We start from the raw sequence: 25,518 nt of genomic DNA on the forward strand, positions 1-25,518 counted from the left end.
ACAGTTATGGAAACTTAGGACACTAAAGAGGCCTTTCCACTGACTCTGAAAAACACCAAAAGAAAGATACCCCAAATGCCTTAGGCATGTTGCAAGAAGGCATGAGGACTGCAGATGTGGCCAGGGCAATAAATTACAATGTCCGTACTTTGAGACGCCTAAGACAGTGCTACAGGGAGCCCGAACAGACAGCTGATCGTCCTCGCAGTGGCAGACCACCTGTACCAACACACCTGTGGGACAGGTACAAGATGGCAACAACAACTGCCGAGTTACACCAGGATTGCACAATTCCTCCATCAGTGCTCGGACTGTCCGCAATAGGCTGAGAGAGGCTGGACGGAGGGCTTATAGGCCTGTTGTAAGGCAGGTCCTCACCAGACATCACCGGCAACAACGTCGCCTATGGGCACAAACCCACCGTCGCTGGACCACACAGGACTGGCAAAAAGTGCTCTTCACTGACGAGTCGCGGTTTTGTCTCACCAGAGGTGATGGTCGGATTCGCGTTTATCGTCGAAGGAATGAGCGTTACACAGAGGCCTGTACTCTGGAGCGGGATTGATATGGAGGTGGAGTCATGGCCTGGGGCGATGTGTCACAGCATCATCGGACTAAGCTTGTTGTCATTGAAGGCAATCTCAACGCTGTGTATTACAGGAAAGATATCCTCCTCCCTCACGTGGTACCCTTACTGCAGGCTCATCCTGACATGACCCTCCAGCATGACAATGCCATACTGCTTGTTCTGTGCGTGACTTCCTGCAAGACAGGAATGTCAGTGTTCTGCCATGGCCAGCGAAGAGCCCGGATCTCAATTCTATTGAACACGTCTGGGACCTGTTGGATCGGAGTGTGAGGGCCATTCCCCCCAGAAATGTCCGGGAACTTGCAGGTGCCTTGGTGGAAGAGTGGGGTAACATCTCACAGCAAGAACTGGCAAATTTGGTGCAGTCCATGAGGAGGAGATGCACTGCAGTACTTAATGCAGCTGGTGGCCACACCAGATACCGACTGTTACTTTTGATATTGAACCCCCCCTTTTGTTCAGGGACACATTATTCCATTTCTGTTTGTCACGTCTGTGGAACTTGTTCAGTTTATGTATCAGTTGTTGAATCTTATGTTCATACAAATATTTACACATGTTAAGTTTGCTGAAAATAAACGCAGTTGACAGTGAGAGGACGTTTCTTTTTTTGCTGAGTTTGCCTCCCAGAGAACTAAGAAAGTATGAAAGCCAATTGTCCAATATTCTAGAACATTGCTGTGGAGACTCAGACACTTTCAATGACAAAACCTTGCGGTAAAACAGCATTGCGTAGATCAAAGTCAGACCAGTGGCTCTCATGATAGAGGACTGAGCTGCTCAGAGCAGTGTAATGAGCTGGGCTGTAAACATTGACCAGGCCCAGCCAGTACAAGTCATAAAAGTGAGGAGCCAAAACACATCAACGGGAGGGAGTGACACTTTGGGTACCACAGGCAGCAGCTGTTTCCCATTCACAGGCAAAAGAAAAGAATCTTAGAAAAAGGTTGATTGAGCAGTTTCGTGCCCCAGGAAAACACTTTGGCAGCAATTTCAACGGTTCAGTATGTCTAATGGCCCACAGGGTACTTTGGTTATCCCTAAAGTTACCCCTTGCATTCCCAACCTTACAAAAAAAGATTTCAGTTTTGAAAGTGCAGTAACTGCAGTATTTTGGACGCAGTAATTGCAGAATACTGCAGTTATACTGCACTCTGACTGCAATCTTTTTTCGTATGTACGTGGTCTTTTGATAGATGTTTAAAATGCTCAAATAAACAACCTGTAACACTTTATATTAAAGGTACCCATTATAAAGGTTGAGGTAAATGTGTATTTAATCATTTATCAATGCATATTTAAAACCATTTTACCACAGATAGATCATCTTTGATTACACCATGGCATTGTTGAATACTAATTTCTGACTGTCTTGAAGGGCATTCTAGAGTGTGCATTATTTCCCTATTGCATGATGTAATTCAATGGCTAAGTTCTTACATGTTCTATTTGAACTTCTTTTGAAAGCAAAAGTCAAATTGGAAACCTTAACTTCATTGTTGAATTAGATTTTCATAATAGTAAAGTTGGATGATGGTTTGCTTAGCTTAACTAGTAAGTCTATTTGTTTGGTTACTAAGGCAACTACTGTAACCATCTAGCTAGTTGTCACATTTGTCTGTTCAGTGCCTGCCAAATAATGAACCAATATTAACCTGTAGCTGACCTGGTCAGTCTCATGGAAAGAGCTGGTGTTCTTAATGTTTTGTACACTGTATGTAAGGTAATATCGATTTTGTTCACAGTCTTACCTAGTTATTACCATAGGTGTGTACATAAGGTGTTCCATATCTGCAGGTGAACTGTATAAAGGTCCCCCTTCACCCTCTGGTGGCATGGATAACTTAATGTCTCTAGAGAAACCTGGGTTTAGATTTTTACAAGAACGACTACCTTTTAGAGAATACGCACCAATACAGCTGTGGGTGTAGATTGAGTATCAGAGTTCTGTGTTGCAGTATTTATACCAGGGGCTGATTTTTATATGCACAAAAAATAAGTTATTTTAGCTGGGGTCAAAATGACCTCAAAGTAAAAAAAATAAATAAAAAAAAGTAAATTAAAAAGGTCCATATTGATAATTTATATTGCGAACAAGTTGATTGACAAAGTAATGAAACATTTAATAAACCACCTTTAGGTGGTAAGCAAAGGTAAGCAAGCCCTGCGCGATCCGGAACGGTTCATATTTCTGTAGCACGAGGCAGCTTGATGCAGAAATACACCTCCTCGACAGGACGTTAGTCTATTGCAGGGCCTTCCAATCTATATTCTTAATGGTGAGTTCCAAGCAGAGAAGCATCCGGTCCCATTTATACAGTCTTTGGTATGACTCGGCGAGGGATTAAACTCACAACCTTCCAATCTCAGGGCGGACACTAACCAGGCCACTGAGTTGGTGCCAATAACGGAGAAAAAAAACGCCATTATTCAATTAGCTGATGGATCCTCCGGAGCCAAGTAGCATTGAATCAAAAGCAAAATCTGTAAGTTGATGGGAGATTGCAGTGTACATTTGAATTAATAGCGTTCATCCACGCAATCCCCCAACGAACAGCTTTGCATAATTCCAGTTTGGTTCAAACATGGCAATTTTCACCTGTTTGGAATAGACTTAAGCAAAAGGCAGACAAATTGCAGTAATGAAGTGTCCTGGCAGAATCTGTCATTTTCAATTGAGGGGTCCGGCAGGTTGCGTGGAGTTGCCCTCTGCATTGCTGCCAGAATTGCATTATTTCAACAGTAATCCAACAAAAGTAAATAAAAGAGAATTACAACCCAGTAAAATGTGATCGTTATTGCATCACATTTCACAATAGTACAACTCCTGTATGAAATGCAACACTTGAGATATTCATGATGTAACCGCAAAACATGGCAGTATAGTTGACCTGACCACACCCCATTCTCTCACAGCTCACAACACTGGCAAGATAAAGCTAAATAAAAACAGAATAGGGAAGTCACTATAGATGTTCTAGAACTGAGTAAGTATACTTGAAGCCAGGCAAGAACTGCTTTGGTGGTACTTTGGTGGATTTTCCTTAAGACAATATGAAATCAGCACTTATTGCCATATTAGCCACTACATTGTAAACCTGAATAGTACAGGGATTGGGGCTTTCAACTAAAAATAAAACCAGGCTTTTAAAGAGGGAATGCAATCTATAACAAGATTGGGGCTTTTAGAAGCCATTTAGCACTTGTTACTTGAAAGGCAATGGAGCTCTGGTTAGAATCTAAAGGCAAGTGCATACAGTGGGCAAGAAAAGTTGAATGCAAGTTGAAGCAGGGCATTAGCAAAAATGTCCTAGCCACCAGAAGACTCCTGGGAATCTACCCCTACCCAGACTGCACCATGACTCTGGGCCGCTGCTTGGCCACCTATCTGACAAACTTTTCAATAGTGGTAGTGGTCGGGCTTGAAGGGTCCTTCGCAGTTAAGTCCAGGCATTTGGCTGCTTATCTGACAGCTTAGTCAGCTTGACGCCGAGCTTGTCGAGATGGGCGGTAGCCACCTCCTCATCCAGCTGCAGAAAGAAGAGAAAAAGGACATTACAAGTCAAATTCAGAATAAAGTTATCTTACACGGGGAGAAAACGTATTGTAATGGGTTCAATCGTCACGCAAATCACATTTTCCCCTGAAAACAAAAACATGCTTGGTTGCGCCCAAGCAGTTAGGTCAAAATCGCAGGAAAAATGCCAAAACTGGTCTCAATGCCAGTCTCAAGAACAGACATAATTCAAAAAGGAGCTGTCAAAAAAGGCTGAACAGGTCAAGCAGGAAAAGAATGAGGGATATCAGTGGTGGTTCTTATGTTTGACAGACCATGTACTCTTAAACAAAATAAATAAATAAATAAATAAATAAATAAAACTACATTCTTAAGGCAATAGACTGACCTCGAACCATCCCTGGCTTTGTTCCCAACTTCCCACAAGCATATCTCTTGCGCTCAGCTCTGAGTGTATGGCTTCAGTTAAAGGCCTTAAGATGTTCACCACAACCCATGTGTCACTCAATTTAAAATGACTGCGCAGTGCTCAATTTCAGCTCCAAGTACAAAGAGCCTCATTTCGGTTACCTATTACAGGGTTAATCAAAGCCATTATTCCCATTCAGCCTAGTTTCAATTTCTTTGAATCGTCACAAGACATCATATAATATACAGTGGGGCAAAAAAGTATTTAGTCAGCCACCAATTGTGCAAGTTCTCCCACTTAAAAAGATGAGAGGCCTGTAATTTTCATCATAGGTACACTTCAACTATGACAGACAAAATGAGAAAATAAAATCCAGAAAATCACATTGTAGGATTTTTTATGAATTTATTTGCAAATTATGGTGGAAAATAAGTATTTGGTCACCTACAAACAAGCAAGATTTCTGGCTCTCACAGACCTGTAACTTCTTCTTTAAGAGGCTCCTCTGTCCTCCACTCGTTACCTGTATTAACGGCACTTGTTTGAACTTGTTATCAGTATAAAAGACACCTGTCCACAACCTCAAACAGTCACACTCCAAACTCCACTATGGCCAAGACCAAAGAGCTGTCAAAGGACACCAGAAACAAAATTGTAGACCTGCACCAGGCTGGGAAGACTGGATCTGCAATAGGTAAGCAGCTTGGTTTGAAGAAAGCAACTGTGGGAGCAATTATTAGGAAATGGAAGACATACAAGACCACTGATAATCGCCCTCGATCTGGGGCTCCACGCAAGATCTCACCCCGTGGGGTCAAAATGATCACAAGAATGGTGAGCAAAAATCCCAAAACCACACGGGGGACCTAGTGAATGACCTGCAGGGAGCTGGGACCAAAGTAACAAAGCCTACCATCAGTAACACACTACGCCGCCAGGGACTCAAATCCTGCAGTGCCAGACGTGTCCCCCTGCTTAAGCCAGTACATGTCCAGGCCCATCTGAAGTTTGCTAGAGAGCATTTGGATGATCCAGAAGAAGATTGGGAGAATGTCATATGGTCAGATGAAACCAAAATATAACTTTTTGGTAAAAACTCAACTGGAGGACAAAGAATGCTGAGTTGCATCCAAAGAACACCATACCTACTGTGAAGCATGGGGGTGGAAACATCATGCTTTGGGGCTGTTTTTCTGCAAAGGGACCAGGACGACTGATCCGTGTAAAGGAAAGAATGAATGGGGCCATGTATCGTGAGATTTTGAGTGAAAACCTCCTTCCATCAGCAAGGGCATTGAAGATGAAACATGGCTGGGTCTTTCAGCATGACAATGATCCCAAACACACCACCCGGGCAACGAAGGAGTGGCTTCGTAAGAAGCATTTCAAAGTCTCCAGATCTCAACTCCATAGAAAATCTTTGGAGGGAGTTGAAAGTCCGTGTTGCCCAGCAACAGCCCCAAAACATCACTGCTCTAGAGGAGATCTGCATGGAGGAATGGGCCAAAATACCAGCAAGTGTGTGAAAACCTTGTGAAGACTTACAGAAAACGTTTGACCTCTGTCATTGCCAACAAAGGGTATATAACAAAGCATTGAGATAAACTTTTGTTATTGACCAAATACTTATTTTCCACCATAATTTGCAAATAAATTCATCAAAAATCCTACAATGTGATTTTCTGGATTTTTTTTTCTCATTTTGTCTGTCATAGTTGAAGTGATGAATGATGAAAATTACAGGCCTCATCTTTTTAAGTGGGAGAACTTGCAATTGGTGGCTGACTAAAAACTTTTTTTGCCCCACTGTATTTCAACCAGGAGTTAGTGGGGTCAATTTCAGAATACAGTGACACTACATTTTTCCCTATTAAACTGCAGGCAAAGAAAACCTAGAACTCTTTACAGGTTGTGAAAAAAGCATATATAGGATACTCACAACTAAATAGCTACAGAATACAGGTCTGTCAATCTAATGATGAAAAGACAAATGCATTTACGTCGCTTCTCTTATAAATAGCTCACCTTTTTGGCAAGAAGTGGACTCCCAGGGAGTACTTGGTAGTGTTCTTCCACAGCTCAATCTGGTCCAACACTTGGTTAGTGAAAGAGTTGCTCATGACGAAACCGGGGATGGCGCAGCCCAGGTTGACCAGTCTGCCCTCGGCCAGGACAATGATGTAGCGACCGCTCTTCATGCGGTAGCGGTCCACCTGGCAGGAGAACGGTAGTTTAGGACAAAACTGGAGAACTAAATTACAGAAGACAACATAACGTACATAGCACATCTAGGGTGTGTGTGTGTGTGTGGGGGGGGGGGGGTTAGTCCAACCTGCGGCTTGATGTTGATCTTCTCGGCGGAGTTGGCGTTGAGCCAGTTCAGGTCAATCTCACAGTCGAAGTGGCCGATGTTGCAAACGATGGAGTCGTCTTTCATTTGCTCAAAGTGTCTGGGGAGAACACCAGTGCATTCATTAATTCAACTGCGAAAGAGGACAAGTACAATAGAGTGTCTAGTTTGAGAAAGACACCTCACAAGTCCTCAACTGGCAGCTTCATTAAATATAAATATATCATTTTTTTTACCTTAAATTTAACTAGGCAAATTCTTATTTACAATGACGGCCTACCAAAAGGCAAAAAAGGCCTCCTGTGGGGAAGGGGGCCTGGGATAAAAAATTAATACAATATAAATATAGGACAAAAACACACATCACAACAAGAGAGAACACAACACTACATAAATGGAGACCTAAGACAACATAGCAAGGCAGCAACACATGACAAGACAGCATGGTAGCAACACAACATGGTACACACATTATTGGGCACAGAGAACAGCACAAAGGGCAAGGCAGAGAAAACAATACATCACACAAAGCAGCCACAACTATCAGTAAGAGTGTCCATTATTGAGTCTTTGAATGAAGAGATTGAGATAAAACTGTCCAGTTTGAGTGTTTGTTGCAGCTTGTTCCAGTCGCTAGCTGCAGCGAACTGAAAAGAGGAGCGACCCAGAGATGTGTGTGCTTTGGGGACCTTTAACAGAATGTGACTGGCAGAACGGGTGTTGTATGTGAAGGATTAGGTCTGCAGTAGATGTCTCAGACAGGGGGGAGTGAGGCCTAAGAGGGTTTTATAAATAAGCATCAACCAGTGAGTATTGCGACAGGTATACAGAGATGACCAGTTTACAGTTTGGCAGCTGGGGTGAAAGAGGAGCGATTACAATAGAGAAAACCAAGTCTAGATTTAACTTTGGCCTGCAGCTTTGATATGTGCTGAGAGAAGGACAGTGTACCATCTAGCCATACTCCCAAGTACTTGTATGAGGTGACTACCTCAAGCTTTAAACCCTCAGAGGTAGTAATAACATCTGTGGGAGGAGGGGCATTCGTCTTATCAAACCACATGGCCTTTGTTTTGGAGGTGTTCAGAACAAGGTTAAGGGTAGAGAAAGCTTGTTGGACACCAAGAAAGCTTTGTTTTAGGGCAATTAACGCAAAATCCGAAGAGGGGACAGCTGAGTAAAAGACTATCACCAGCAAATAAATGGATGAGAGAGCTTCCTACTGCCTGAGCTATATTGTTGATGTAAATTGAGAAAAGCGTGGGGCCTAGGATCGAGCCTTGGGGTACTCCCTTGGTGGCAGCCAGTGGCTTGACAGCAGATTCTGACTTTATACACTGCACTCTTTGAGCGAGGTAGTTAGCTAACCAGCCCAAAGACCCCTCAGACACCAATACTCCTTAGCCGGTCCACAAGAATGGAATGGGCTACCTTATCAAAAGCTTTGGCCAAGTCAAAAAAATAACAGCACAATTTGCTTAGAATTAAGGGCGATGGTGACATCATTGAGGACTTTTAAGGTTGCAGTGACACATCCATAACCTGAGCGGAAACCAGATTGCATACCCAAGAGAATACTATAGATATCAAGAAAGCCAGTCAGTTGATTATCAAAAGTGTTGGAAAAACTTGTCAATAAACAGGCCTATAATAGTTAGGATCAGATTTATCTACCCCTTTAAATAAGGACGAACCGTGGCTGCTTTCCAAGCAATGGGAAACTCCCCAGAAAAGGAGAGACAGTACCTGCAAAACACCAGTCTCAACGTCAACAGTATAGAGACGACTCTGGGATGCTGGCCTTCTAGGCAGAGTTGCAAAGAAAAAGCTATATCTTAGACTGGTCAATAGAAATAAAAGATTAAGATGGGCAAAAGAACACAGACACTGAACAGTGGAAGATTGGAAAAAAGTATTATGGACAGACGAATCTAAGTTTGAGGTGTTTGGATCACAAAGACAAACATTCGTGAGACGCAGAAAAATGTAAGATGCTGGAGTGTCAAGCATGGTGGAGGCAATGTGATGGTGTGCTTTGGTGGTGGTAAAGTGGGAGATTTGTACAGCGTAAAAGGCATCTTGAAGAAGGAAAGCTATCACTCCATTTTGCAACGCCATGCCATACCCTGTGGACGGCGCTTAATTGGAGCTAATTTCCTCCTACATGACCCAAAGCACAGCTCTAAACTATGTAAGAACTATTTAGGGAAGAAGCAGTCAGCTGTTATTCTGTCTATAATGGAGTGGCCAGCACAGTCACCAGATCCCAACCCTATTGAGCTGTTGTGGGTGCAGCTTGACCGTAAGAAGTGCCCATCAAGCCAATTCAACTTGTGGGAGGTGCATCAGGAAGCATGGGGTGAAATGTCTTCAGATTACCACAACAAATTGACAATTTGAATGCCAAAGGTCTGCAAGGCTGTAATTGTTGCAAATGGAGGATTCTTTGACGAAAGCAAAGTTTGAAGGACACAATTATTATTTTAATAAAAAATAATTTATAACCTTGTCAACATCTTGACTACATTTCCTATTCATTTCATGCATGTTTTCATGGAAAAACAAGGACATTTAAGTGTCATTGTCATGTGGTTAATAAAAAAAAGTATATCTAAATGATAGTGACAAATCTAAAAGTTACTTCTATTGCCATCCATGTAGAAATAGCCTACATAAAGTAAACAAATAAAAACATTGCAGCCTGCAGATATAAAAACAGCCTAATAAAAAAAGCCTATAAAAATTAATCCTATATAAAAAAAATTAAAAAACATATTTGCAACACATGGCCTGTCTGCAAAAAAACGTATTGACTTGGTCCGGCCCGAACCTTTCGCTAGGAAACGTGCAGCATTGTATAAAATATTCTAGGCCCTCGTATCCAGTGAGCTCAGGGCAGACACAGCTGTAGGCTATTTGTGCAAGGGATAAGAAGTAAATCAGGTATTTTATGGCGTTTCACCTGGATCAGAGCATAACATTTTTCCCCTTTCATGCAGTGGTTATCGAAAGGGAGAGAGATGGAAATATTGCTCAAGTACATTGAACTACTGTCATTCTCAATGGATTCTATAAACAGACTTGGTTTACTTGTGGTTTGAAGTGAAGAAAAAATTACTTTAAGAAGCGCCACTGGTCATTAGTGGTCTTGAGTTAAGACAGATGTCCCAAATGTGCAAACATATAGGTCTACACTTGCGTGCAGGCCAGGTGGCATAGACCTACTTCTATATGCGTAATCAGGTCCGTGTCCTTACTCAACACTGACAGGAGCGCTCCAAAGTAAATACAATGAATAAATTGAGAACTCATAAATGGAATGAAACAATGTACTACTTCCTGGTGATCTATGTAATGGGGAATTGATAGACTAACAATAAAAGGGCAAACAATTCACACAATTAAGTTATGAAACAATGAATGTGGACAAAATGGCGGGAGAACGAATTCTGAGAGAGAGACATACCTTGTGCAACTTAGCCACACTTCTTATTGGACCGTGTCATCCCCGTGGCCTCCACAATGGCTTAGTCCAAAGAGACAGGAGCAAATCAGACAGGTGTCTTGTGTGCCATGAACAAAAACAATCTATTTGCGACTGCTCGTCCAACAGCCTATTGCCCAAACAAGCGATTAAATGGAGTTAGCCCAACTTGACTGCGTGTGTTTAACATGGGTTGCATGGTGTTCTACTAGACTCCAAAATGATACCTACTTGCCCAAAAGGATGTCCTCACAGCCAGTGGTGGTCACAAAGATGTTCCCCTCCTTGCAAGCCTCCTCCATGGTGGTGACTTCATATCCTACAACAATCACAAAAGCCAACACAAAAGCAATGTACAACATTGCTTTTACACTTAAGCTTGATACTACCTCTGCTGCAGTGAACAAATGACATGGGGTCAAACAGAAAATGTTTGCATATTATGTACAGCAATTATAAATGGACTTCAACTTAAAACAAATTCTTCAGATCATATTTGCTAGGCACCCAAGATAACTGAACGCACACCTATAACAAATCTCCAATAATATTTTGAGAATGTAAATTAAATCTGAACAATAACATAATCAAACTGAAAAGGATCCAGACCCTCCACGGCAGCCTGCAGGGCATTGATGGGGTCCACCTCTGTGACGAAGACACGGGCACCGAACCCACGGAGGACCTGGATGCAGCCCTAGACAACGTCACCGTAGCCAGCAACAACCGCCACCTTTCCATCAATCATCACGTCGGTGGCCCGCTTGATCCCGTCAATCAAAGACTCTCTGCAGCCATACAGTTTGTCGAACTTGCTCTGGAGGGAGAGAGAGAGAAATGAGGGAGTCAATACTGCTGCTTACTCAGGAGGGTGATCACGTACAGTACCATTATTTTATGGCACTGAACTGATGAGTCAAGCATGGCCCTACTAAGGGAGGATGATGGGGTCTACCTTGGTGACTGAGTCATTGACCTGGGACCTTGAGCTCGCTGTTCTTCATCATCTTGTACAGGTTGTGCACCACTGTGGTGGTCCCCTCAGACACCTTGATTCCCAAAGGAGACAATTTGACAATCTTTAATTAGCACTTTTTTTAAATGGCATCCACATGTGGTAGGTGGCACCATCATAAAGGTCACAAAATTATCAGGGCCTTAGCCTGATCTCTTCTCAGAGAACTAATATGAATGTCAGGTTAACATTTCAAACAGGAGTCAAGACTTCCCTCCTTAGGAACATCATTACCAAGGGACTGTGTTTAAAGTTAAGAGTTCCTGCTGCATGTTGCTTACCAAGCACCTTAAGTTCATCCGCAGTTCTCAGTATTGACTCTGGAGTAATGCCGCCACCTAGTGTACAAGACTGAGAAATACAGCCCTGCTGACAACCTTAGCAGTATCACCCTTGCAATTTGGGGGAGGCATATTTCCATAGCTGAACCACACTAAATTAGATCTGAGAATACTAGTGTACAGGACTAGTGTGGAAAGGCTGTGCCTATTAAAATACCTCTAGTGTTTCGCATTGGGGCATAAAGTAAACCAATTTTACATTGCACGGTTACCCCATCACTCATTTATTTAGATTGCTGGCTAAAGTGTGTCTTTGATGTTTAAAGAAAATAGAAACCATGGATTAGTCTCCCAGCCAATACAAAACATCAAGTTAAATACTGAACTTCCCCTTTAATTCTTTGCTCTGGATGGAACAGTCATTCCTTTAAAAGCTCTTACAGGATGCAACACACGCTAAAATCAAACTTAACTTGCCACACAGCTGAACAAAAAAAAGGCAAACCAACAAAGGCTTGACCGGATAAGGTAAATGATTATGACAAATAACTGTGACAAGTCAAATGCAGGGGCATTGGCTAAATATCAAACCTCATGTTTACATTTTTGTAAGGTGAAAGCAAAATGGGAGCTCCACTACTACACGGTATTTCACTTCAGTACCCTTCGGATCCAGTTAGGGCCAAGGGGGAGGGAGCGAATTGGGACATGTGAATACCACGGTCCTCCTTAGCCCTTCAATGTTTGCAGCAATATGGTGCCCTGCTTCTTTAATTAAGCAGCAGTATGAGAGGCCTGAGGCCCTGAAAGTTGTAAGTCAGAGATAGCTAGGTCCCATACCTGACAGCAGTATGGGGTACTTCTTGTGGGTGAGGTCGCCGCTGTCATCCAGGATCATGTTGAGGGGCTGGCCGTCCTTCCAGTAGACGGTCTGCTCAATGCACCACACGTACTCCTCGTCGGTCATCCCCTTCCAGGCATAGACTGCAATGAGAGAGGAGCGTGAGAATCAGGGTTGATGAGCGTTTTGCAATGGCATCAGACACAATGGATGCATTCAGTGAGGATGAAGCAGGATAAAAAAAAATGTTTTAACAAAGCAGGCACTACCAATTGGGAAAGTTCATTTTCATATTCCATTTTTAAAACGCTATACCAATTGTACCAAATGAATGTAACCCGGGCAATAGGACAATAATACAGACATTTGAGTGCACACCAGGGCCTGGTTTCCGATAGCGATGGAACTTAGGCTTGCGAGTGTTAAGGATGCATCCTTCCGAAGATGTAACATGTCTTTCCCAAAACACCACTCAGAGAAATGTTCACTAAGTGCGTCGTCGAGGCATGTGTCAAAACTAATAGGATCAAATGAAAGTCAGCGCTGCTCTCGGATCAGCCTTCTCCATTAAAATTGTACCTTAATATTATAATTATTCCACAATACTGACGAGGGATAAGCGCAGAGATATCACCTATAGCTCAGTTACCTTAGCTTAAATACCAACATAGACGGATAATCATGTCTTGAGTTGAAACAAGGTAAAGTTAACTTTAGTGAAGCAAGTTATACATTCTTGGCCTTGAAAATCAAACTATTGTCGTTGACAACTGAAGTGTGAAGAGCTTTCCAACACTTGTTTCACACATAATGGCCACGTTTCAGGCAATTTCTTAGCAGTCACACTGTGCAGATGAAAACTGGAGCAGTGCTACTCAGGAATCAAATCAACATATGACATTCAAGCCGTAGAACAGTGAGTGGCTGAAACTCTGCTATAAATCAAACCAAATAAGCACCCCACTGTGATGAAGACGCTGCTACTCCTCTGGCTTTGTAACTTCTCCCCCAGGACACCACCCCCCAAGTACTACATGTGGAAAAATCAGTTTGGCAAGTTCAGGGCCAAATAGTTACTCAGCAAATATCCTCTAGTATTTCACTGATTGAAACACTACAGCAGGGGTAACATTGCGCTCTGGAGTGATGAATGTTTGGCAAGGAATATAGGCCTACTCACAAATTAAAAGGAATTGGACTGTGCAACACTCCCCGTTTGGGTAAACATGTTCTGGTTTATCGAGGGGGAGTTCTATAATTAACCAATCACAATACAAGTCCATAGAGTGAACAACAGGCTTACATGCTGACCAAACCAGATGCGCGCATGTTGATTTTGTACCCCCACACCAGACACGATCAGGACACGCAGGATGAAATATCAAAACAAACAACCAATTATATTAAATTTGGGGACAGGTTGAAAAGCATTAAACATTTATAGCAATTTAGCTAGCTAGCCTGCTGTTGCTAGCTAATTTGTCCTGGGATATAAACATTGGGTTGTTGTTTTACCTGAAATGTTTCATGCATGTTAACATCAGAAGCCTCCTCCCTAAATTTGTTTAATTCACTGCTTTAGCACACTCCACTAACCCTGATGTCCTAGTCGTGTCTGAATCCTGGCTAAGGAAGAAAAAAAAAATCTGAAATTTCCATCCCCAACTACAACTTTTCCGCCGAGATAGAACTGCCAAAGGGGGTGGAGTTGCAATCTACTGCAGAGATAGCCTACAGAGTTATGCTATACAGGTCTGTGCCCAAACAGTTCGAGCTTCTACTATTAAAAATCCACCATTCCAGAAATAAGTCTCTCACTGTTGCCGCTTGTTATAGACCCCCCTCAGCCCCCAGCGGTGCCCTGGACACCATATGTGAATTAATTGCCCCCCATTTAGCTTCAGAGTTTGTACTGTTAGGTGACCTAAACTGGGATATGCTCAACACCCCGGCCTTCCTACAATCTAAGCTAGATTAACTCATTTTCCTCACACAAATTATCAAGGAACCCACCAGGTACAATCCCAAATCCATAAACACGACACCCTCATAGATATCAGCCTGACCAATCTGCCCTCTAAATACACCTCTGCTGTCTTCAACCAGGATCTCAGCGATCACTGCCTCATTGCCTGTGTCCGTAATGGGTCCGTAAGCTTTGCAGGCCTTTATTTCATATGGGTATTAAGCATTTTCCAACCTCGCAATAACTATCTTTCACATGGACACTGAAAAGATCCGCAAATGGCTGTATGTGGTATGGATCAAGGACAGGAGAGGTGTTCGAACAGAGGTGCTTAAAGGAAGGCGCACAGGTAGGTCTAATGAAAAACAATGTTTCATATGCTCTTTTTAATCACAGTAATAGGCAGGGATTTGTCAGTCAGAGTGAGCTTGATAAGGTGAAAGAATCCTTTTCATAGCATCACTTTCATATACTGTACATTAACGTCTTATGGCTGGGGGGCAGTATTGAGTAGCTTGGATGAATAAGATGCCCAGAGTAAACTGCCTGCAACTCAGGCCCAGAAGCTAAGATATGCATATTATTAGTAGATTCGGATAGAAAACACTCGGAAGTTTCTAAAACTGTTTGAATGATGTCTGTGAGTATAACAGAACTCACATTGCAGGCAAAAACCTGAGACAAAATCCAACCAGGAAGTGGGAAATCTGAGGTTTGTAGTTTTTCAACTCATTGCCTATCGAATATACAGTGTCTATGGGGTCATATTGCACTTCCTAAGGCTTCCACTAGATGTCAACAGTCTTTAGAACCTTGTTTCATGCTTCTACTATGAAGGAGGGGGGAATGAGAGCTCTTTCAATCAGGTGTCTGGCATGAGCTGATCACGCGTGCTGCCGTGAGAGTGACCTGTGTGCATTTCTAAAAACAAAGTAATTCTCCGGTTGAAACATTATTGGAGATTTATGTTAAAAACATCCTAAAGATTGATTCTTTACATCGTTTGACATGTTTCTACGAACTGTAATGGAATTTTTGACTTTTCGTCTGACCTGACCTGAATTTTAATTATGAGATTACTGTTGTTTAAATTTGGCGCCCTGCACTGTCATTGGCTGTTGTCATATCGATCCCGGTAGCGGGATCTAAGCCATAAGTAGTTCAGAGTTTGTACTGCACCCTCATAGATATCATCCTGACCAACCTGTCCTCTAAATACACCTCTATTGTCTTCAACCAGGATCACAGCGATCACTGCCTCATTGCCTGCGTCCGTAATGGGTCCGCGGGCAAACGACTACCCCTCATCACAGTCAAACGCTCCCTAAAACACTTGAGCGAGCAGGCCTTTCTAATCAACCTGACCCGGGTATCCTGTAAAGATATTGACCTGATTCCATCAGTAGAGGATGCCTGGTTATTCTTTGAAAGTGCATTCCTAACCATCTTAAATAAGCATTCCCCATTCAAAAAATGCAGATCTATTAGCATCTAATAGCCCCCGCGATATGCAACTTTTCAGGGAAGTTAGGAACTTATCGGCAGACTCAATAGTCTTGGTTTCTCAAATGACTGCCTCACCTGGTTCACCAACTATTTCTCAGATAGAGTTCAATGTGTCAAATCGGAGGGCCTGTTGTCCGGACCTCTGGCAGTCTCTATGGGGGTGCCACAGGGTTCAATTCTAGGGTCGACTCTTCTCTGGATACATCAATAATGTCGCTCTTGTGACTGGTGATTCTCTGATCCTCTACGCAGACGACACCATTCTATATACTTCTGGCCCTTCTTTGGACACTGTGTTAACTAACCATACAACTCTCCTTCCGTAGCCTCCAACTGCTCTTAAATGCAAGTAAAACTAAATGCATGCTCTTCAACCGATCGCTGCCCGCACATGCCCGTCTGCACAGCATCACTTCTCTGGACGGTTCTGACTTACAATATGTGGACAACTACAAATACCTAGGTGTCTGGTTAGACTGTAAACTCTCCTTCCAGACTCACATTAAACATTAATCTCCAATCCAAAATTAAATCTAGGTTCTAGGCTCCAGGTCATCTATAAGTCCTTACTAGGTAAAGCCCCGTCTTCTCAGCTCACTGGTCACCATAGCAGCACCCACCCGTAGCACGCGCTCCAGCAGATATATTTCACTGGTCACTCCCAAAGCCAACTCCTCATTTGGCCACCTTTCCTTCCAGTTCTCGGCTGCCAATGACTGGAACGAATTGCAAAAAATCACTTAAGCTGGAGACTCATATCTCCCTCGCTATCTTTAAGCATCAGGTATCAGAGCAGCTTACAGATCATTGCACCTGTACATAGCCCATCCAACTACCTCATCCCCATATTGTTATTTTTTATATATATATTTTTAATTGCGCCCCAGTATCTCTACTTGCACATTAATCTTCTGCACATCTATCACTCCAGTGTTTATTTGCGAAATTGTAATTATTTTGCCACTACGGCCTATTTATTGCCTTACCTCCCTAATCTTACTTCATTTGCACACACTGTATATAGACTTCTATTGTGTTATTGACTGTATGTTTGTTTATTCCATATGTAACCCTGTGTTGTTTGTGTCACACTGCTTTGCTTTATCTTGGCCAGGTCGCAGTTGTAAATGAGAACTTGTTCACCTGGTTGAATAAAGGTGAAATAAAAAAATACTGTATGTGGGAATGTCTTATGTCGGTTTTACATTTAGTGTTGGTACATGGAATATTCCTCAACTGCATATGTCATGAATTGCTATGAAAATAGAAGTGTTATGTTCAACTGACATTTTCAGATATGATTTTGACAAACACACTTTGGTGCTTACAATTCATTCTCTATTGTCATATATTTGGTGGGCACTGTCATCTGTGATCTTTGTGATATTATTTTCTTTAAGCACGTACTGATGAAACTGTCAAAAAAAAATGTTTTGTAAAGTCTACAAACACTTGACATTTATTCACTCTATAATAGGGCTGCTACTTTTATTATTGTCCTGTAAATGGTTCAGTGCCTATAATTTAGGCTGTGTGTAGAATGGGGTATAAAGTAAATTACCTCTACTACTAAATTACTACTAGATTATAGTGAAAACAGTATACAAAAACAGCATACAAATGTGGCTTGTGTATTCATTTACCTATAACTAATCAGAATTCCATTATGTTTACATAAAAAAAGAGAGTACTTCAAAATGAGAAGATCCTGCCATGGAAAAGATGACTGGGTGGACAAAGTGTAAAGGAGGGGAAATAACTCACACCATGCAGCAGGACACCTTCAGTCTTTGTAATGCAGGTTTGTTAGTTATATTTTCAATAATGAATGGTTAGCTGTTATGTGACAATTAGATGGCCAAAAAAGTTGCACAGAACTTCCAACATCCCCTCCCAAATTGATATGGAACCTTCAAAGACACATGGAGCAACTGCAAAAAGAAATGGCTGAGGATATACTAAAAATGTCTGGTATGTAATGACATTTAACTCAAAGTAAATTCTTCATTTTTATGTAGTTGTGTCAGACAGCCATATGTTCAGTTCATGCCTTTGATTTTCAGAGTTCAACAAAGCCAACAACTGCTTCATGTGTGCCACTGATAAAGAATCTGAATGTGGCCCAAAGACTGACTGGGTTAGTAACTTAATTTAACATGTTTATAATCTTCTGACAACAGTGACGGCATGTAAGACAATTTATGATATAACACAATGGATGGCTAATTCATCATTGATATTATTTATAACGTGTTACGCTTTGTTTTGTTTGCCAACGGTGGTTCCATGTGCTGTAACTAGGAATGAAGACAAAATAGTTCAACAGAGTAAAGAACAAACTGGAAGTGCAGTCTTTGTTGTTGAAAATGTATGCTATACCCCATCCACACTGAAGAGGCTCTGAAATGTACATCAACCAGGGATAAAGACCAAGTTAACACTGAAATGTTTCATACTTATTTGAAGTTAAGTGTCTGTTGACATGCTGGAAAAGATTAAAGGTCTACAATTTGTTTAATTTGTCAATATTAAATTTGTATTAATTGATTTACTGGCCACCATTACTGTGGTTACATGTATAATGGTCAATACAGTATATGTATTGACCAACAAACCCACTGCAGCCTACCTCACTAGTTCACTCTCCATCCCTGCTTTGGACAATTAATAGCACGACTCTCGTACTTTGCCCTTTTCCTTTATGGTTGATATTAACGACGAAAGGAGATATGTCTCTCTCCTATTGTGTACCGCTATTAAATACTGTGGAAAAATAAAAAACAGGGAAAATAAGTACTTAGAACTACCAATTATTATAGCTAAATATTAAAAAGGGTAAACAACACTGGACACCCTAATTGTCAAACTAATATTAATGTACAACAATATAGAAGAGACATAACTAGAGATTATGCAATATGGGTGTATATCCACTGCACGCTTCTTAGGTGTGTAATTGACATGACCACGGAGCTATTGAAATTTAAAACTATGAAAAATGTACGTTACACCGTGTGATTTTACAGTACACAAACTGTCACGTTTGTCGTAAAGAGGAGACCAAAGCGCAGCATGATTAGAATACATTCTTCTTTTAATGAAGGAAGAACACTTAAACAAACTAACGTGAAGCTATGAACAACGAGTGCAGACACAGGCTGCACTGTGGTGCCGGCACGGGGACACATCTCAGGGCAAGCAGGAAGAGCTAGAACAGGGCGTACTGGACTGCCGAGGCGCACTATAGACCTGGGGCATGGTGCCGGAACTGGTTGTACCGGGCTGAGGACACGCACCTCTGGGCGAGTGCGGGGAGGAGGAACAGGGCGTACTGGGCTCTGGAGGCGCACAGGAAGCCTGGTGTTGGCACTGGTGGTACTGGGCTGGTGACACGCACCTCAGGGCAAGTGCGGGGAGGAGGCACAGGATACACTGGACCGTGGAGACGCATTGGAGATCCAGAACATAGAGCTGGCTCAATACTTCCTGGATGGATGCCCATTCTAGCCCGGCAAATGCGAGGAGCTGGAATAGAGCGCACCGGGCAAGAATAGCGCACTAGAGACACCATGCGCATCTCTGCATAACACAGTGCCTGACCAGTTACACGCTCCCCACGGTAAGCACGAGGAGTTGGCTCAGGTCTCCTACCTGACTCAGCCAATCTCCTTGTGTGCCTCCCCCCAAAAACAATCTTGGGGCTGCCTCTCGTGCAAGCCGTGTACCTTCATATCGTCACTGTTCCTCTATTCTCCTGTATTTCTCCTCGTAGTATCGCCTTACCACTTTCGCTGCCTCTAACTCCTCCTTAGGACGGCGATACTCTCCCAGCTGCGTCCAGGGTCCTGCTCCATCTAATACCTCCTCCCAGGTCCATTTTCCCATTAATCGCTGTTCCTCCTTTTCACGCTGCTTGGTCCTGGTTTGGTGGGTTATTCTGTTATTCTGTGACGTTCGTCGTAAAGAGGAGACCAAAGCGCAACTTTTTTTTTTTTAATGAAGGAAGAACACTTAAACAAACTGACCAAAACAACTAAATGAATGTGACACTATGACCAACGAGTGCAGACACAGGCAACTACACATAGACAATAACCCACAAACTATCCAAGGCATATGGCTACCTAAACATGGTCCCCAAGCAGAGACAACGATAAACAGCTGCCTCTGATTGAGAACCAATCTAGGCAACCATAGACATAAAAACACCTAGACTGGAAAAAACCCATAAACATACAAAAACCCTAGACAGGATAAAAACACATGTATCGCCCTCGTCACACCCTGACCTAACCAAAATAATAAAGAAAACAAAGATAACTAAGGTCAGGGTGTGACACAAACAAGAGTGCAATATAGAAGGGTACATTCTGCACCATGTTTGAAGTCAGAAGGTCACATGACCAAGGAGTTATTGAAATGTAACATTTTGAAAAATGAATGTAAAAATGTGTGAGATGAAAGTGGACAAACTAAAAGGTGTGCAATGTGTAGGCCCACTGAGTGGACATTCTGAACCTTGTTTGAAGTCAGAAAGTCACATGACCAAGGAGCTATTGAAATTTTACATTTTGAAAAATTCATGTAAAATCTTGTGAGAGGAAAATGGACAAACTAAAGGGTGTGCAATATCGAAGGGTAGTCAGTGGACATTCTCTACCTTGTTTGAGTCATTAGGTCACATGACCAATGAGCTATTGAAATTCGAATGTAAAAAACGTTTGTACTTTATTTACGCTCCCTAACTAATTCAACTAGGAATACAAAATGCTGCTCACATTTCCACATGTTTATTAGCTTTGGAAAGCGAATTAATGTCCAAATCGTGAAAATATGACCTGTGGAATGTTGTGCGAAATTTTTCCAACGTAATGACACTTATTTGGAGACTGTGGCTTAAGTGGTTTGAAAGCTTTGAGGTTTGAAAGCGCGAATATCCGTTGAAAATCCAACTTGAAACTGTCTTTTTTCCTCGGTGTGTCCAGCCTACCTTTGATTTGACAACATGCACATGCGCAGTTCGGCGCTATACGAGCGTTATATTCGCTGACGTGTTTATGCGCATGAGTTTAACTAGCCTACGTCGCCTACAAGCGTTATCCTGTGGAGAAGCATATTCTGCCCATCTTCATACTGTACTGTCTTTGGAAGATATCACACTAATATTTCCCTTCATTGCCTGTGCCAGACTCCAGGGTGACATACTGCCTGTCAATCAAGGAAAACTTGGCGGCGTCGCACACTGCAAAGACTTGCACATCATCATCTGCACATCTATCACTCCAGTGTTAATGCTAAATTGTAAATATTTCGCCACTATGGCCTATTTATTGCCTTACCTCCCTAATCTACTACATTTGCACACACTGTAAATAGATTTTTCTATTGTGCTATTGACTGTACGTTTGTTTATCCCTTGTGTGACTGTTGTTTTTGTCGCACTGCATCGCTTTATCTTGGCCAGGTCGCAGTTGTAAATGAGAACTTATTCTCAACTGGCCTACCTGGTTAAATAAGGTGAAATGAAAAATAAAACAACGTAGGTAACTTAGTACCGAGCTCAGAAAACAAACGAAAGCGCCATGCTCGACTAAATGGATTACAACCACCGAGAACATAGTTCAATCTTCTGAAATAAACCATGCTTGACTGAGGACAAGTGTTGTGTGCATGTCGACTCGATTTATTTTGTGATGTAACAAAACTCTTTACCTTCTACAACATATATGTGAATTGCATGCCAAAACTGCTGTTACTGGTTATGCATGGGCACGGCTTTGTAAAAATAACAAAAGCCTGCAGGTAAATGGACCGTGTTCCGTCCGAACTGGATTATACAAGTTTATAAATGCCAGTGCACATTTGCAGATGTCTGGTTAGCCGACTGTCCAATGATAACTAATTAGCTAGCCATCACTTGATATAAATCAGCTAAAATAGTGCCAAGCTAGCCAAATGTGCAGTCTAAAATCTGTTACTCGACATTAGCCTTACTGGTTAGCCACCCGTTAATCCACAATCAATGAAGGGCTTGAAGTTCGCCTGTATGATAAAGAATATAAATCATGTACATTCATACTGACCGAATTTGAAGTGAAGTTTCTCAGACATTATGGTTTCTTTTTGATGTCACCGTCTTGATATATGTGGTTGTTGCTACCTGGCTTTGGACAGAGAGGGTATAATATTTGTGAACTTGAATTTAAGTATCAGTCAATTTGCTTGCTTGTAATATTCATGATTCACGCTTCCAATTGGCTGAGAATGGCTGAGAATGTTCCTGCCCCGTACGAAAGAAAGCGAGTTCGTTTTGCATGGACCGGTGCCACGGGAGAAAGTTTGGAAATAAAGACAATTCTCATTGGTCGTTAAGTAAAATCTCGACCCGGGGTAAAGGGCCATGCAAAACGAACTGGCTCTTAGCCACAGAGAGTGGCAGCCAAAAACAGTTTCATACCACAACCTCTTTTATTGAATAGTTCATAATTGGGTGGCAGTTAGCCTAGTTGCAAGAGTGTTGTGCCAGTAACTGAAAGGTTGCTGGTTTGAATACCTAAGCTGACAAGGTGAAAAATCTGTCTGTGCCCTTGAGCATGGCACATAACCCTAATTCGTTCCAGGGGTGCCTTACTAGTACGGCTGACCCAGTAAAACAACACATTTCACTACACCTATCTGGTGTATGTGACAATAAACATGTGTTTTATAGCACTACTATTACATAGTAATAACCAAAAACAAATCACGACATACCTACCTTCAGTACCAAAATCCCCTTATACATCATTTAATGTAGTAGGTCTATGATAAGTGTTCTATTTAATTATATCCCCTTTTTAGGTATTCTGTGTTTGATAAATGGGTTTATAATTCATGAGGAAATCACATGACACATTTGAACTGCAACACCCCATTCATGATATAACCTCAAACTGGCTGTGTGTCATGGTGAAACATTGTTTGATTGACCATAGATTTCCATTCCAGTCATGAAATTCCCTTTAAAAACAACCTACAGGGAGGGATTAAAAATCAACATTGCCTCTATGTGGATGTGTACATATTTATGTGCAGACATATTTTCTATGCACTTAAGGCATTTTACATCAAGAAAGAAGTTTGGCAAAGACGATGGATGAAAAAGTAAAACACTGTTTGCAGTGTGGAGGTTGAACAGCAATGCTGACCTAGCTATAATGGGACCCCCCCTCCCCCCCTCCATATACTCAAAAAGCTTATTTCTCTCAAAAGTTGAGCAGAAATGTGTTTATATCCGTGTTAGTGAGCATTTAGCCAATGCCAAGATAATCCAAACACCTGACAGGTGTGACATGTAAAGAAGCTGATTAAACAGCATATTCATTACACGGGTGCACCTTGTGCTGGGGACAATAAAAGGCTGCTCTAAAATGTGCAGTTTTGTCACACAACACAATGCCACAGATGTCTCAAGTTTTCAGGGAGTGTGCAATTGTCATGCTGACTGCAGGAACGTCCATCAGAGCTGTTGCCAGATACAGTTGAAGTCGGAAGTTTACATACACCTTAGCAAAATAGATACACTCAATTAGTATTTGGTAGCATTGCCTTTAAATTGTTTAACTTGGGTCAGACATTTCAGGTAGCCTTCCACAAGCTTCCCACAATAAGTTGGGTGAATTTTGGCCCATTCCTTCTGACAGTTGATGTAACTGAGTCAGGTTTGTAGGCCTCCTTGCTCACACACGCTTTTTCAGTTCTGACCACAAATTTTCTATGGGATTGAGGACAGGGCTTTGTGATGGCCACTCCAATACCTTGACTTTGTTGTCCTTAAGCCATTTTGCCACAACTTTGGAAGTATACTTGGGGTCATTGTCCATTTGGAAGAACCATTTGCGACCAAGCTTTAACTTCCTGACTGATTTCTTGAGATGTTGCTTCAAATATATCCACATACTTCTCCTTCCTCATGATGTCATCGATTTTGTGAAGTGCACCAGTACCTCAGGCAGCAAAACACACCCACAAAATAATGCTGCCACCCCCGTGCTTCATGGTTGGGATGGTGTTCTTCGGCTTGCAAGACTCCACCTTTTCCCTCCAAACATAACGATGGTCATTTTGGCCAAACAGTTATATTGTTGTTTCATCAGACCAGAGGACATTTCTCCAAAAAGTACGATCTTTGTCCCCATGTGCAGTTGCAAACCGTAGTCTGGCTTTTGTTGTGGCGGTTTTTGAGCAGTGGCTTCTTCCTTGCTGAGCCTTTCAGGTGATGTTGATATAGGACTCATTTTACTGTGGATATAGATGGTTTTGTACATGTTTCCTCCAGCATCTTCACAAGGTCCTTTGCTGTTGTTCTGGGATTGATTTGAACTTTTCGCACCAAAGTACATTCATCTCTGGGAGACAGACCGCGTCTCCTTCCTGAGTGGCTGCGTGGTCCGATGGTGTTTATACATGTGTACTATTGTTTGTACAGATGAACGTGGTACCTTCAGGTGTTTGGAAATTACTCCCAAGGATGAACCAGACTTGTGGAGGTCTACATTTTTTTCCTGAGGTCTGGACTGATTTCTTTTGATTTTCCAAACTGTTTAAAGGCACAGTCAACTTAGTTTATGCAAACTTCTGACCCACTGGAATTGTGATACAGTGAATTACAAGTGAAATAATCTGTCTGTAAACAATTGTTGGAAAAATGACCCGTGTCATGCACAAAGTAGATGTCCTAACCAACTTAACAATAGTTTAACAAGAAATTTGTGGAGTGGTTGAAAAACAAGTTTTAATGACTTCAACTGTAAATGAACATTACATTCTCTACCATAAGCCTCCTCCAAAGTCATTTTAGAGAATATGGCAGTATTTCCAACCGGCCTCACAACCACAGACCACGTGTAACCACGCCAGCCCAGGACCTCCACATCCGGTTTCTTCACCTGTGGGATCGTTTGAGACCAGCCACCTGGACAGCTGATGAAACAGTGTTTTTGTCTGTAATAAAGCCCTTTTGTGTTGGAAAAACTAAAGTGTTATTGGCTCCTTAGTGGGTGGGTTTTATGTCCTCCCAGGCCCACCCATGGCTGCGCCCCTGCCCAGTGATGTGAAATCCATAGATTAGGGCCTAATTAAGTAATGTCAATTGACTGATTTCCTGTACTGTAACTCAGTAAAATCATTGAAATTGGTGCATGTTGCATTTACATTTGTTCAGCATACAATAATATAATTTATTCAAATGAAAACTTTTTAACTTGGACCTTGTCAACAGAATTATTAATATTTGACAAAAATAAGGTAATAACTACCACTGTAGTTCCCTTCCATTCCAAACAATAATACTTTTAGTATTTCGGTTAAAACATGGTACATGATCAGACTTTTTCAGCAGATGACTGTGGTTTAAGAATAGCCCTTGCCCAACCATAACCCTTGACCCAACACTTACTATTACACGAACCCTGGCCCTCTCAATAGCATTGATCTCATCACAAGTGCTTGCCATAACTCTGACCAACAGTTCTTGATAAAGGAATTCACAGATTGTCTTAGCTTAAAAAAGGAAACAAACA

At 41.9% G+C, this 25,518-nt stretch overlaps 1 protein-coding gene across 1 annotated transcript; it reads right to left on the reverse strand.

The window, feature by feature from the left end:
• Window positions 1–1,140: 1,140 nt before the first annotated feature.
• Window positions 1,141–19,843, reverse strand: ahcy (adenosylhomocysteinase). The gene is given in 11 exon segments (XM_036948393.1): window positions 1,141–4,119; window positions 6,541–6,728; window positions 6,848–6,965; window positions 10,581–10,668; window positions 10,959–11,166; window positions 11,305–11,326; window positions 11,328–11,398; window positions 11,599–11,702; window positions 12,486–12,629; window positions 19,208–19,296; window positions 19,698–19,843. Coding segments are annotated over 11 exon segments (1,230 nt in total). The 3' UTR covers window positions 1,141–4,067.
• Window positions 19,844–25,518: the final 5,675 nt, after the last annotated feature.

Source organism: Oncorhynchus mykiss, chromosome 17, assembly GCF_013265735.2.
Source record: "Oncorhynchus mykiss isolate Arlee chromosome 17, USDA_OmykA_1.1, whole genome shotgun sequence".
Classification (NCBI taxonomy): domain Eukaryota; kingdom Metazoa; phylum Chordata; class Actinopteri; order Salmoniformes; family Salmonidae; genus Oncorhynchus; species Oncorhynchus mykiss.